Source organism: Thalia democratica, chromosome 5, assembly GCF_965202585.1.
Source record: "Thalia democratica chromosome 5, ktThaDemo2.hap1.1, whole genome shotgun sequence".
Taxonomy (NCBI): Eukaryota; Metazoa; Chordata; class Thaliacea; order Salpida; family Salpidae; genus Thalia; species Thalia democratica.
The window spans coordinates 50,193,629-50,207,838 of record NC_139169.1 but is presented as its reverse complement, the minus strand read 5'-3'; the positions used below and the strand labels follow the sequence as shown (position 1 = coordinate 50,207,838).

Below are 14,210 nucleotides of genomic sequence, written 5' to 3'. Positions count from 1 at the left end.
TCAACTGTTTATCTTTTTTTATTTTATTTAAATAACAAAATTTACGAATTAATAAAGAACAAATTGATATAAAAAGGTTACCGTTCCTGAAGAGCTAGTTCCTTGACCTTGTGCAATTCCTCCCTCTAAACCAGATGGTCCTAAAAAACTTGATGACCCATAAGGGTTATATGATTGAGAGCTTGACAAAAAGGTTTGCATTATACTGTATTTTCCAAATCCTGGACATTCTTGTCTACTATCTTTTGCAACAGCGCATGTTACTGTAAATTTTTAACAAAGAGTATTTAAGACTTTATAATGATTACACATTATGCTTTTAGTAGAAACATTATTTACTTTATTGTTTATATTATTTTAGTAACTTCCTTGTTGTAAATGTATTTTCTGCTTTCAATTTGACTCACAATAGTTACTTTTTATTTTTTTCTAATCTGAAGTTATAAAACTGTAAACTAACACTGTGGCAATTGATTTGATTCATAGTTTCTTTTTATCAATGGACATCTGAAACACAAGTTTCCTGGTGCATACACACAGCCCTATAAAATTAAGAGCATTAAAATAAATTATTCTTGTTTATTTTTTCCTTGTTTTTAAATAAATTATCGCATTATCAATTTCATTTGGTAATATAATGTGGAACAATTATTTTAGGTTTGATTTTTCTTTTGTTTTAAGTTAAGTATAAAAGTTTTCTATTTGGAGATTAAAAACTGTTTTTTTTTTCTAAAAGATATTTCCAAACATTTTTTATGTTTACAGCAAATAATAATAAAAATACTATTATAGGAAGTTTTTAAACGTATTTATATACAATTTACAACTTAATATTAACAGATTACTCATTTGGTTTTATATTTTATTTTACAAAGCTTTTCAAAACTATACTAGTTTCATTTTCAAGTGATAAATGTTGAATGAGTTTTGAAAAATTTTTTGATTAGCAAACAGTTTGGAAAATAATTTTAAATTATGACGTATGAATAAGTTTAAGTAAAAACAATTTTTAGTGGTATAGCCAGTAAAACTAAAGTAAAATTATGTTTATTAATAAATTGCGAACTCTACAGCCTGTAATCAATATTGATTAAGGAAGAGGAACCCAAGTTAAATACGCAAATTACATTAAATGGAAAAGCAAAATTGTTAATAATTTATTAATAAACATATCTCTACTTTAGTTTTACTTGCTTTATCACTAAAATTTGTATCTATTTGAATTTATTTATACGTCATAATGTAAAGTTATTTTTTAAACTGTTTACTAACGGAAAATTTATTCAAATTCATTTAACATTTATCACTTGAATATGGAACTAGTATAGTTTTGAAAAGCTTTGTGAAATAAAACATAAAACAAAATAAGTAATCTGTTAACAATAAGTTGCAAATGGTATATAAATAAGAAAAGTGCAAATTAAATATTTTATTCACTACTTAGTTTCGGTGGCAAAAATACATTTACGACCCTGTCAAGTGTAACAAAACAGTAAACTGCACTTAACTTTATGTTGTTTATCTATAATATTATTTAAAAACTAAATTATGCATGAAAAGCTAAGCAAATTTAAAATGTCGCATACTCAAAAAATTTAAACTTATAAATATAAAGCTGTGTTGAATTTGTGCTAATGTTAAAACAAGATTGATTAATTTAATGTAATACGTCTAAATTTAAATTGAATAAAGAACTATATAAAATTTTATTTAAATTGAATTTAAAATTTTCAGAAAATTTTAATTCAACCAAGTATAAACAAAACTCTAAAATCAATAGAAAAGTCAAAACCTATTTTGTATAGTTATATAAGCCTTATTTGCTTTCCAGTTTATTAGCAATAAGTTGTTCCTGTGTCTGCAAAAGTTCATCAATTTTATTGATGCAATGCAAAAGTTTTAAGTTTTTGAATATGCAACATTTCAGTTTTGTTTAGATTTTCATGCATGACAAGTTTTTAAAGAACCTTATAGCTAAACATTATAAAGTTTAGTGCAGTTTACTATAATTTTATACTTGATAAGGTAGTAAATTTGTTTTGCCACCGAGCCTTGGTACTGAATAAAATATTTAATTTCCACTTATATTTTTATTTTAATATGTTTTCAACACTACAGTAAATTGAACATAAGTTTTAGTTAAGATGAAGTAATAAATAACGTTTACTTACAATAAAAAAAATTCTTATTTATAGAACTTTTGACATTAGAAGTTACTTTTAATTAGTAGACATAAGAAATGTGTTTAAATTAAGGTTTTATTGATTATGGTAGGAACCATTCTGATTTTTAAAATTAAAACTTAGACTTGCTCATATTTTCTTTTATTTTAAAATTTATTATTTTTTTACAATGTGAAGTGTAATAGTAAACACATATTGTTTTCAATCATTGTAATAAATGTCAATAAATGTGACTAATAAACTGTTTAAAAAAAAACAAAAAACTCAAGTTAAAAAGTATTTTCTAAACATAGTTTATGTTAAAAAAGTAAATTTTACAAAAAAAAAAGAATTTTAACGATAATGTAGAACAAATTTATTTTTCCGTCTCTAACAACTTATATCATTATTTTGCGCTAACTTAACAACTCATCTCAATTGAGTTTTCAATTGATGTTTGTTGTATCATAAGACTCTATTAGTTTTACTCAGTATAGTTGTAAAACTAAGCTAGCAAAAATAAACGAAGATAGTAAAAAAATAGTAAAAACATTATATGTTTATCCAAATTAATTTATTTTGAATAGGTGTTTATTTTTGCAACCAATCAAAATTTAAAGTTTTTTTTTGTTTTTCTTTAAAGTTTTAAATTAGAATATTTCAAACTTGTAGATTACCTACTTTTTTATAAATTAATTTACCAAACAAATAATCGCTTTTTTTTAAATCATTAAGTTTTATAACGAATTTTGGTAGCCAAACTAAAACTGAAAAACTTGTAGAAAGTAAATTGGAGCAAACAAAGTATATAACAGCTAAGAAAAACAAGACAATGACATTCTCTGTATACATTAAGTTCGTAAATTTAGGATTAAAAAAATCAAAATCAGCTGATTTGAAAGCAAAAGCTCGCTAAAATTTTAAAATTTATAATTATTGACAGTTATTAAATACTAATTTTATAAATACATACTTTTAGTTTTACTTAATTGTACGAATTTAATAACACATTATTAAACACTAATTCATATTTTAAAGTTTTTTATTAAAAGCTACAATAAAAAGTACTCTAATATTGAACATGTAAAATATATGCACTTCCACTTAAAAAAGCCAAAACAGGCTCCTGATATTTAGAAATCACATTTAAAGGTAAAAAATACTTTTAGTCTCAATATTTAAATTGAAGTTTTGAATAGTTTATATATTTAAAAACTTTTTCAATAGTTATCTATTTTTAGTATAATTTAATAAGTGAAACTACATAACAAACCTGTTTTAATTGTTACAAGAATTATATTTAGGTTTCCTAATAAGTTTTTGTTTTAATTTTTAAAGTGTTTGTCTTCATACACAATAAGCTATAAAGTATAAAACGTAATACTTTGAAATTACTTTAAACTATAAAATGTGTCTTAAAAAGTGTATAGAAAATATACATAAAGAACAATCTTTTAAGTTGTGCAATAACTGCAAACAAAAAATACGTTGCTTAAAATTGGTAATCTTGGTTGTTAATTAAGCCTGTTACAATATTTTTTATCCAATTTATGCTCAATATTTAAACTAACAATATTAACACACTCTTGTTCTGTCCTTATATTAATATTGACTCCACTTTTACAGTTGTAGTTTGAATTAAATTCGTCTCTTCTGTTTAAACATTCAGTCAGAACTCCACTAGGAACTAGTGCTAAAAAGTTTTATATTGAAAACTTTTGTGGTCTTTTTATCACTTAAAATTAGTACTATGATTTATTACTAATAAAAAAGCTCTTCTTCTCAAATTGTACGAGTAATATGAAAATATCTTGCTAACTTAATTTTCATGAACATAAACTTACTTAAACACAAAAATAAAGTTTTAATTTTGGAGTCATATTGTAAAACAGCTGAGAGTTTTAAAAATCTACTCAAATTTTGAATAAAACAAAGTTTTGTACTAAAAAGTATTTAGTAATTTTGATCAGATGTTTGTTAAAATATAATCTGGTTGTAAAATTAGTAAAAAACACAGACAAAATTTAAATTTATTTAAAGAAGTTTATTTCGCTGTGATTTTTTTTTGAGGAACACGTAAACTGTATATTTAAAACTACAACAAACATAAATCAATTGGTCCAGTAGCTGCATTTTCAAATTCGTCAACTTTTTCAGACAAGCCTAAAATTTCTTTAACTTGATCAAGAGCACCATCTAAATATATAAATTTTCTTGAAAAAATATTTTTAAATTTAGTTAACTAATTTTAGTACTGTGTTTTGTAGCTGGAAAAAAAGTTTTATGGTACTATAAGTGTTATATGTTTTGATTTTTAGAAAACAAATAAAAAGGTCTCAACTACTAGAGGGAAAATAATGAATTTATTCTTTTAAGACTTTATTTTACAAATTAATTTTCGGTCAGTAAAAGACCTCGTCAGTGCTTAAATAAAAAAACACTTATTTTGTATATATTGTTTTTTATTTAAGCACTGACGAGGTCTTTGACCGAAACTTACTACTATAAATGTTATAAAAGATTTCAGAAAAAAAGTTAATATAGATACATTAACATTTTGCTATTAGAAAAAACATGAACACTTTTTTAATCTATTTGTATTTAAGCAAACCCAGGGTTCGAAAAATATCCATAAAAAAATTATTTCATTACTACATAAGTTTTTTGTAAGTTCGGAATCTTTTATAATACAATTTTATTTTATTTTATAAAGTTTAAAGTTTAAAGGTTTACTAATTATATACATCATTTATCATATTGTATTATCAAGATATAAATAGTTATTGTTTTCATCAACAAAAATTTTTGCAGTCTTATAACTTTTTTATGAAATTTCCTAATGGTACAAGTATTTTTTTTCAAACAATATAAATAAGAATCAAACTTTCAGAACAATATATATTTCATGCTTATTTCGTTAGTTGTATAAAAGTATTTTTTTGAAGCTGAGGATTTCAAATTAGAATATTTTTTTGCATAGGTGGTCTGAGAAAAAATTTCACTATATTTAAAAAGTTTCTATTGGCCTCTCTTGTCAGTCTAAATTTTAACAGTGTACAATAAAATACAAATGTAAACTAAACTTCTAAACAATATATCAGCAAAAAAAAAAAAAAAGATTTTTTTTAGATTTTTTTTTTTGACTATGGTTTTTAAATCATAATAAGTTTAATTGATAAAGGCATATCACCAAACTCAAGAACTTCAAAATAAAAACTAATATTCGTTAGTCTGACGACTTCTAATAGGTATGAAAATGATTAAACTAAAACGAAAGTTAAGGGTATAACTATTTTCTAAGGTTGATGAAAAGGACAGCGAAAAATGTTTAAATAATATGTATAACTTAGCTCAGTTGCATCAACCGCATCATTGGACAAACAATCAATTGTGTAATTAGTAATGCTTCATCAAGCATGTTTTTTGACTGACAGAAATAAGAAAGAATTATAAAAGGAAAATATACTTAAAGGTCAGTCTGATTTGTATATTTGCTGAGTCAGTAAATTATTTTTAATTTTATTTTATTTTCTTTATCCATAACCCACCTTATCCAAAATTATTAAAAATCAGTGAGAAAATAAAGTTTTAAATGTTAAAGTTATAATACATTAAAAAAAACTTTTGCTGACTAACTAAATATGCAAGTCAGACTGGCCATTAGGTATACTAGCCATTTTAAAAGTTAAACATTCGCAGAAAGTTTAACGTTTGCTCGTCCGATATACAGTTGCAAAACTTAGACCTTGTCGAACGTGCAAGAGAAGAAAATAAATACCTATAACCTACGATGCCTCTGTCGTATCATTAGAACTAGACGGTAAAAAACGAAGACCAAATGTTAGATACCATGTTCTAAAGATATGCGACGATTGATATTTATTCCTAATTGGTCGTTGGTAGACGCAACCACGGTCTTCCAACACTACGTTTTTGCTACGAGCGACCTACGAGCTGGAATCTGAGTACTTATTAATTAAAAGGGCTCGATAAATACCACGACAAATGACTAATTTATATCATCAAAAGTCTAAATGAAAGTTAAAAACAACACTTTAAGTAGACAGAGAAGTGAAAATGAGTTCTTAAATTTCTACTTTTTTGCTATTGTTTTTTTTCACTTATAATTCTGTCTCTGCCTTTAATGTAGCGTATTTGTACATGATTTACTTTGAGCACTTTATTTGTAGCCAGTTTTAGCTTATGATGTTACTACTATTATTAAGCTACAGATTAAAAATGCTTTTAAAACTTCAAAATACTTTAACAATGTTATAGTACAAAAATAAAATATGATTTTTTTTTAAGTTTCTGATACACCACAAACGTAAAGAAGTTGGAAAAAGCTATTCGAAAAGGTTTTAACCAAAAGCTTAGTAACAAAATACCACTAAAAAATACCGCTTAAATAATTTAAACAAAAAATTAAAGCTCACTATTTTCTAGACTTAGAGTCAAATTAACACCTTGTAAACACTTTACATGCATTATTTAACCATTTATGTCATAACAAACCTCTTAATAATGCTAGAGGATTCGAAAACAGCTCGTTCAGACAGCCTCCTTGAATATACTGCATTCGCATAAGTGAGGATAGTTTCTCGTTGGAATCTTGCATCTTTGTCATCAAAATGTTACAGAGAAAAGGATTTGGTTTTCTAGGTGCTGGTGTAGGCACAAAACCTGTTGTTAAGTATTTTATAGTAAAGGTAGTTAAACTGTCAAAAAAAAATTAACTAATGCATGTAGTTATATGATTATTGATTTAGGTTGTAATATTTACAAATATGCTAGAAAATAGTTTCGTTGATTTGTATAAATGCCTGTTGTTGATGTAGAAAATTCTGACTTTATAAGACTGAGTTTAATTAGTTTTTGTTTAATGATTAAAGTAAAAAAACATAAAACAATCATGTGCTTTAAAATAGCATTTATTTTATTTTAAAACATTTAAAAGAAGAACTATTAGTCTTCCTTTTTTTAAATAACACCAAAGAAAGTTTAAAACGGTTTAATTTTTAAAGTATAAAACATTGTAGTGCTAATAAATTAATGACACCTTTTCAGACAGTATTAATAAATAAAAGTTATTATTTAATGGCATATTCAGCTAAAACTAAACGTACTGTGTAACTATATAATTAAATTACGTTACTATTTTATTGACACAAAAAGTAAAACCTAATTTTTATTAGTTGATTTAGGCGTATTTATTTATACTATTATACACTGTTGATGTAAATTTAGAAAAGTTTTCAAAGATATTTGTAAAGTTTTTAAGACATCTGCCTAAACTAATTAATTAAAACTTTCGCAACGCATTTAAAGAATTTAATTTAATTTTGTGTTGTTTGAAATCTTAAGTAATAATAATAAGTTGTACCTAATATTAATTACAGCGCATCATAGCTTATCCAGCTCTTAATAATCCGGTCACTCGCTAATTCGGTCTGTTTTAGTCGAGATTAGATTTAATTAATTCAACTAAGACCAATGGTTTTTATTAAAAAACGATATAGATTAAAAAAATTTACGGTGTTATTTGTGATCGTTAATTGATATTAATTTTTTTTAATCTTTTGTTTATTTTTGTCTTTTACAATTGTTTAGTTCGTTGAAAAATATGAAAAAAATTGTTAACAGAAAATTAAGTTTGATTTTTATTATATGCATTGCATAGTATAAAAACGGTAAATCATCTACGAAAAAAAAAAGATGTTATGTTCTTATCCGGCCATGATTACAAAAATAGCTTTCCCAACATGACCGTATTAGAAAGGATGCACTGTATTTGTATCATTTTCTATAAGTTAAATTCTATAAACTGTACTCGTAATCAATCAAAAATAAAGAAAGAAGCTTTATGATAAAAATAGATAATTTTTTTTGTAAAATTTATATACAAGTACATAGTTTAAAGCACTAAAAATCTAAGAAAAACCAAAAAATAATAATCAAAACTAACTTGGTTCTTGAATTCCAATATTAACAGGTTCCTTATTTGCTGCCTGCTGAGCAGCGATTTGCTGTTGTTGCATCAAATTAAGTATAAGTTGTGTTTTACTGTCTCCACCACTATTACCTAATAAAGATGCTATTCCGGAAGTTCCACCTCCTAATAAAGAAGACGTAGCAGAACTACCTGAATTCCCTAACAAAGATGCTATTGCGGAATTACCTGTATTCCCTAATAAAGATGCTATTGCGGAATTACCTGTATTCCCTAATAAAGATGCTATTGCTGAACTACCTGTATTTCCTAATAAAGATGCTATTGCGGAATTACCTCCTCCGAACAAAGGCGACGTTGCAGAATTACCTGCACTATTACCTAATAAAGATGATATTGCTGAGTTGCCTCCTCCTAAAATTGATGACAACATACCTGTTTTTAAATATTTTTATAAAATACTAATAATAATAAATTTATAATCCTTCATTATATGAAATACTCATAACTATATACCATCAATCTTACTTTTATAGTTCATTAAATTAAATCATATTTCAATTAAAACTTAGTATATTTTAAAACTATTAGAGATATTTAATGTCCGTTTAAACTTTTTATTATTGTTTAACTAGTTTTGAAAAAAAATACGTTTATATGTAACGAAGTGGTATCTTTCATATGCTTATCGTTATTTGAATGTTGAATCTTAAATGTATTAACGTTAAAAGTTCGAATATCGATTGTCACAAAATGAGTCAATCGGACTGAGACGCGTTGAAATACTTAAGTAAGTGCATTCAAAAGATAACTAAAAGAGGAACATGTGAGGTTTTGATCAAGAGTTGTGGTATTAAGATCATGCCTAAAGTAATCCCTAGACTTTATAAAAAATCTATTCATTAGTTATTATTGATGTGAGATCTACTGCCTAAAGTTAAAGATAGACTTGTTTTTCAAGAACTACATGTTTATTTTTTGTTGTATGTTTGTTGTTTAAATACAAAAAGTTTTTATTCTAAAAATTTTTAGTTGTTTTATGTCTGTTTGTGTTAGATTTAATGTTTTTATACTACTTTAAATTCTTAAATTTTTAAAGTACTTTCAGATCAAAAAAAAAAAATCTTTTTTTTCACTTGATCCAAATTTTTCTGGGGTTATATTTTTTACTTGTTCATTCTTTTGGGGTCTGTTTTTTTTTTCTTGGTCAAGTTAATAAACTCAATACCAAACGTTTGCTTAAACGTTAAAGCAATTATTCTTAAAACTTTTTATCGTTTTCTTTTTGACGTTAGTGGTGTTGCGTGGTATTTTTTTAGGAGGTGTAGAAAATAAAATAAAAATTGCCGAGTTGCCCGTGCTCAAGTCGCCTCTGATCTACTTAGCTTTGTTTTCATTTTTTAAGTACAATAGCTTGTGGAATGATACTTAAGCCTGTACTGGTTTAGAAAATTTTCAACTTAGCTTAGTTACCGCAAGGTATTGATTTTGCGGTAATTCTTGAAGAAATTTTGCTTTTTTGAGTTCATTTGCAGTAGGCAGTTAAGAGTTTGCGGCATTGTAGTGAGCAAAATGGTCGTTGTTTAAACTGGAATTTTATAAGAGATTTTATTCTAAATAATAAATAAAACGTAATAGATACTTAATATTTTTCACCAAATTCTAAGGTGGTGCAATTGCGGCAGTGCAACATCCCACACGACGCCCCTGTGACGTAGTGTTCATACGATAAACTTATTTCTCAGTAATTTTATTTATTCTAAATCAAAGTAGCTTGTGTATGCTTTTACATAAAAGTATGTCTTTTAAAACTAAATGGAGGTACGATTGTTCCTCTGTTAGCAATTGATGATACAGTTTTTTTCTTTAAGGAAGAACGACTTTAAAAATCTGAAAATATCTGCGAAGAATGTAGCAAAGCTCTGAGGTCAAAAAAACCTCAAATTTATGATAATTATATGAAATGTTTTTAAAAGTTATGCATTGAGTTTTAAACTCCTATATAAGTTAAGTTAACTTCAAAGTTTAATTAGAAGCCTGTATTCTGATCACAGATAAACCGTGCTTTTTCAACTACTACGCCCAAAATATCGATGAGAGGTTTTTTAGTATATGCAGTTTAAATTGTGGTGTTTTTATGAACGGTGTTGTAATTTGATTATTGGTCAGGGCTTTGAATGCTTACTAACAACTTTAGTTTTGTGCTTTGGTGTCTTTCGGGTCTGGGTATTAGTGATTAATATTTTAAATTGTTATAGTAAGTTTTTTTTTTCTTATGTTATAGTCAAGATTTAATCATTATTAACATTTTATAGATATGTAGTACCCTAAGTTTCTATAGCTTTAATAACCTTAAACTATAATTAAATAATAAGTATACAACATTTCGTGGCACTTCAATACATATATGTTAACATATTAATAAACTTATTATTTTAGTAATTAATGTATGTTGTCTTACTTCTTTTTGATTATAACAGATAGATTTGATAACACATATTCTTAACTTATTATGTAATTAATTTTTTTTTTAACTTTTAGTTAAAGTGCCTGATTGTTATTTTCCAGACATAAATTTTAAATTATCTATCTTATAATGCAAGTTAAAGAAATTTTTTAAATGCTAATGTATTAGAACATAATTTTTTGCGAATTTAATGACCGTTTAGTTTAGTTTTATGAATTAGTATATCTTCAACTTTCATGTGAGTGGTTTATATTTTGATTTGTAATTCTATTTTAAGTTTTACTCAACTTTATCATAATTTAGATCTAATAACTACAAATTTTATATAGTTTTATAACAGTCGGGTTTAACACTTCATATTGTATTTAATATTAACAATAAATATACAATAGTCTATAGTAATTGTTCGTATTTTTAATAATATACACCTATTATAGCTTCTATTCTTTCCTTACAGTATTTATTTTATTACAAAGCTCCGTTGAAGTGTGTTAACTTTTCAACACACAGAAACATGTGTTAGTTTAATAAAGATAGAGTACAATTAAGTTTATAATTATTTAACCAGAATATTTCTATTTAACTTTACTAAAATATTAATTAGAACATAAAGTTAGGTTAGGAATAGGCAACGTACGGCCCATTTGGTGGCCCTAGCTCGCCAAACAAAAACCTTTAGCCTGATACGTATTTTTTCATCTTGAGAACAAATTTGTGAGAAGTAACTAAAACTAAGCTTCCTCAGTACTGGGCTCAGTAGAAGGTGTTTAGGTTTGAACATTAACCTTATTTTATATTTATGCTCCAAATTTTTGTCGAGCACAGTAAACAAAAACACGTTCATAAAAAATGTCAGATTTAAAAAAGTTTGATATCAAGCACTCGACTAAGAACATTCCATGTGGTAAACAAGATGTGTATAAGGAAGCATTAATACAGAAGACTCAACACTTAGTAAGACGGATGCGGTGGAAAGCAAAGTTCTTCGAAGAAGAAGATCAAGTGGCTGCAGAAGAACACGAAACATACGGGTTCAAAACAACACGCACACCTAAGCCAAAACAACATCTACAGGCATTTGAAGAAGACCTAATCAAAATGGTGCAAGACGTGGAGTTCAGAACAAGTAGAAGCCGTTTCCAAAATGAACTTTCAAAGATTGTGCAGGACATAAGTAAGTGCAAAAATTTGATTGTGCCTTCTGATAAAACTTCTAATTTTTACGAAATTTCAGTAAGTGACTATAAAAAAATTATTAAAAGACAATATTACTAAAGATTACGAAAAATGTACTGATAAAACTTTAAATGATATTAATGTAGAAGCTAAAAACTTAACTAAAAACTTAAAAATACACGATAGGATTAAAAAACTGCCTTTAAAAAACGCATACATAACGGTCAAAGACCATAAAGATAACTTTTTGACACATCCCAAATGTAGATTAATTAATACTTCTAAGTCCGATGTAGGTCGCATAGTTAAGGTCAAGATTGACTGCATTAACAAGGCTGTGCGTTTAAAATCTAAACTTATGCAGTGGACTGATACAGACCAAGTCTTAAATTGGTTCACTGGTTTGGAAAAACAAACGTACAGCTTTTTTAAGTTTGATGTAGTCGATTTTTATCCTTCTATCAGCGAAGAATTGGTAATAAAATCACTAAAATTTGCTGGTATTTATACTAGTCTACCTACTGAAGACTTAAGTCTAATAAAAAACGCATGTAAATCAGTACTTTATGAACAAGGAAACCTGTGGCAAAAGAAGAGAGCAAATAACACCAGCTCTCTTTTTGATGTAGCGCAGGGATCGTTCATGGGTGCAGAGTTATGTGAATTAGTAGGTCTTTTTTTGTTAGATGGGTTGAAGAATATCTTTGGTTTAGAAAGAGTTGGGTTGTACAGGGACGATGGTCTAGCTGTACTGCCCAATTCTTCTGGCTTTATAGTTGAAAGGCTAAAAAAACAAACGCACGCCTTCTTCAAGTCTATGGGGTTAAGAGTCACTATTGAATCACCAATGTTGACGACTGACTACCTGGATGTGAAGCTCAACTTGTATGATCTCTCCTATATGCCTTATAAAAAGCAAAATGGAAAAATTATGTATATAAACAAATGTTCTAGCCACCCAAAAAATATTATAAACCAAATACCAAAAATAATTAATCAACGTTTAAATAAAAGATCAAGCAACGAAGAAAACTTTTTTTAGACAAAGCAGGATTACGAACTAATAATGAAAAAATGCGGTTACAATGATAAACTTAATTTTGAAACAACGGAGCAAAAAAACGAAATGACCAATAAAAGTAAAAGAAAGCGAAATGTAATTTGGTATAATCCCCCATTCTGTACTTCAGTTAAAACAAACATCGCCAGAGAATTTATAAATCTAGTAAAAAAACATTTCAACAAAAATAACCCATTATCAAAGATATTTAACAAACATAATATGCGAATCAGTTATTCATGTATGGCGAATTTGGAGAGATTAATTAAGTCACATAATCAAAGGATTTTAAACAAAAGTAATTTAATCAAAAATCAGTGTAATTGCGCCAGTGGCTGTAAATATAATTTGAAGGGGGGCAATTGCCGGTCAGAGAACATTATTTACAAGGCAACAGTTAACTCTGACCTTGAAAAGAAGTTCTACATCGGCTTATGCTCCACTCAATTCAGATTTCGGTATGCCAAGCATAAAAAATCCTTTAAAGGTGGTGTATACGAAAATGAAACTGAGCTTTCGAAGTATGTTTGCGGCCTTAAGCGCAAAAACATTGATTTTAAATTAACTTGGGAGGTGATAAAAAGAGCACAGCCAATAGCAGATGGTAACAACCCTGTTTGTAGGCTGTGCTTAAAAGAATCAACAGCCGTTATGTATGCGTTAAAAAAGGAAGGTTGTTTAAACAAGAGGAGCGAATTTATATCGTCTTGTCGACATATGAAAAAGCTTCTCTTAAAATACAACAAATTTTGAAGTATTTTATAGTCAATTAAGTGTTGTTTTCGTTAATGTTAGTTGTTTGATTAGTTAGATGGTAGATCGATTTTTGTACTGAATAATTGTAATGTACAATATTACGTCATACTGTTTTTTGTTTTTTTTTGCATAACTTTTGTATCTTTGTTTAGTACAGTGCTTTTTATTTTGAATTTAACTGGCTGATGATTAAAGCTTTATGAAAAATTAAAGCTTTATGAAACATATGTACCAGAATTTTTAAAATCGCCATTTCAAAAAATTATATATGTATATATATATATATTAAAAAAGTTTATTTAAAGATGCAAAACTCAAAGGACACGAGTTCCGTGACTATTCACTCATCAGCTTCAAAACAAGTTTAAAATAAAAACTCGAGTCCTTTAAGTTTTGCATCTTTAAATAAATCTTTTTAATAATAAAGCCCTCAAGGTGGGCTCAGTGTGAAAAATTAAATTTATTAAGTTAAATAACTTAATTATATATATATATATATATATATAAATTATTGAAATGACGATTTTAAAAATACTGGAACATATGTTTCATAAAGACAAAAAAGATTGTCTTTAATCTTCAGCCAGTTCAAATTTAAAATAAAAAGCACTTTAGTAAACAAAGATGCAAAAGTTTACA

The 14,210-nt window shown here is 26.6% G+C and overlaps 1 protein-coding gene across 3 annotated transcripts in view; it reads right to left on the bottom strand.

Annotated features, from left to right (window-relative positions):
* LOC145835508 (uncharacterized) overlaps nucleotides 1-14,210 on the bottom strand; it is a 46,999-nt gene that overhangs the window by 14,895 nt on the left and 17,894 nt on the right. For all 3 annotated transcript variants that reach the window (XM_082943144.1, XM_082943145.1, XM_082943146.1), the window contains 6 exons: nucleotides 8,128-8,547; nucleotides 6,678-6,845; nucleotides 4,269-4,358; nucleotides 3,734-3,855; nucleotides 461-542; nucleotides 82-263 (listed from right to left, as the gene is read on the bottom strand). In XM_082943144.1, coding sequence (XP_082799270.1) covers nucleotides 82-263; nucleotides 461-542; nucleotides 3,734-3,855; nucleotides 4,269-4,358; nucleotides 6,678-6,845; nucleotides 8,128-8,547 — 1,064 coding nt within the window. The remainder of the gene's footprint in view (nucleotides 1-81; nucleotides 264-460; nucleotides 543-3,733; nucleotides 3,856-4,268; nucleotides 4,359-6,677; nucleotides 6,846-8,127; nucleotides 8,548-14,210) is intronic.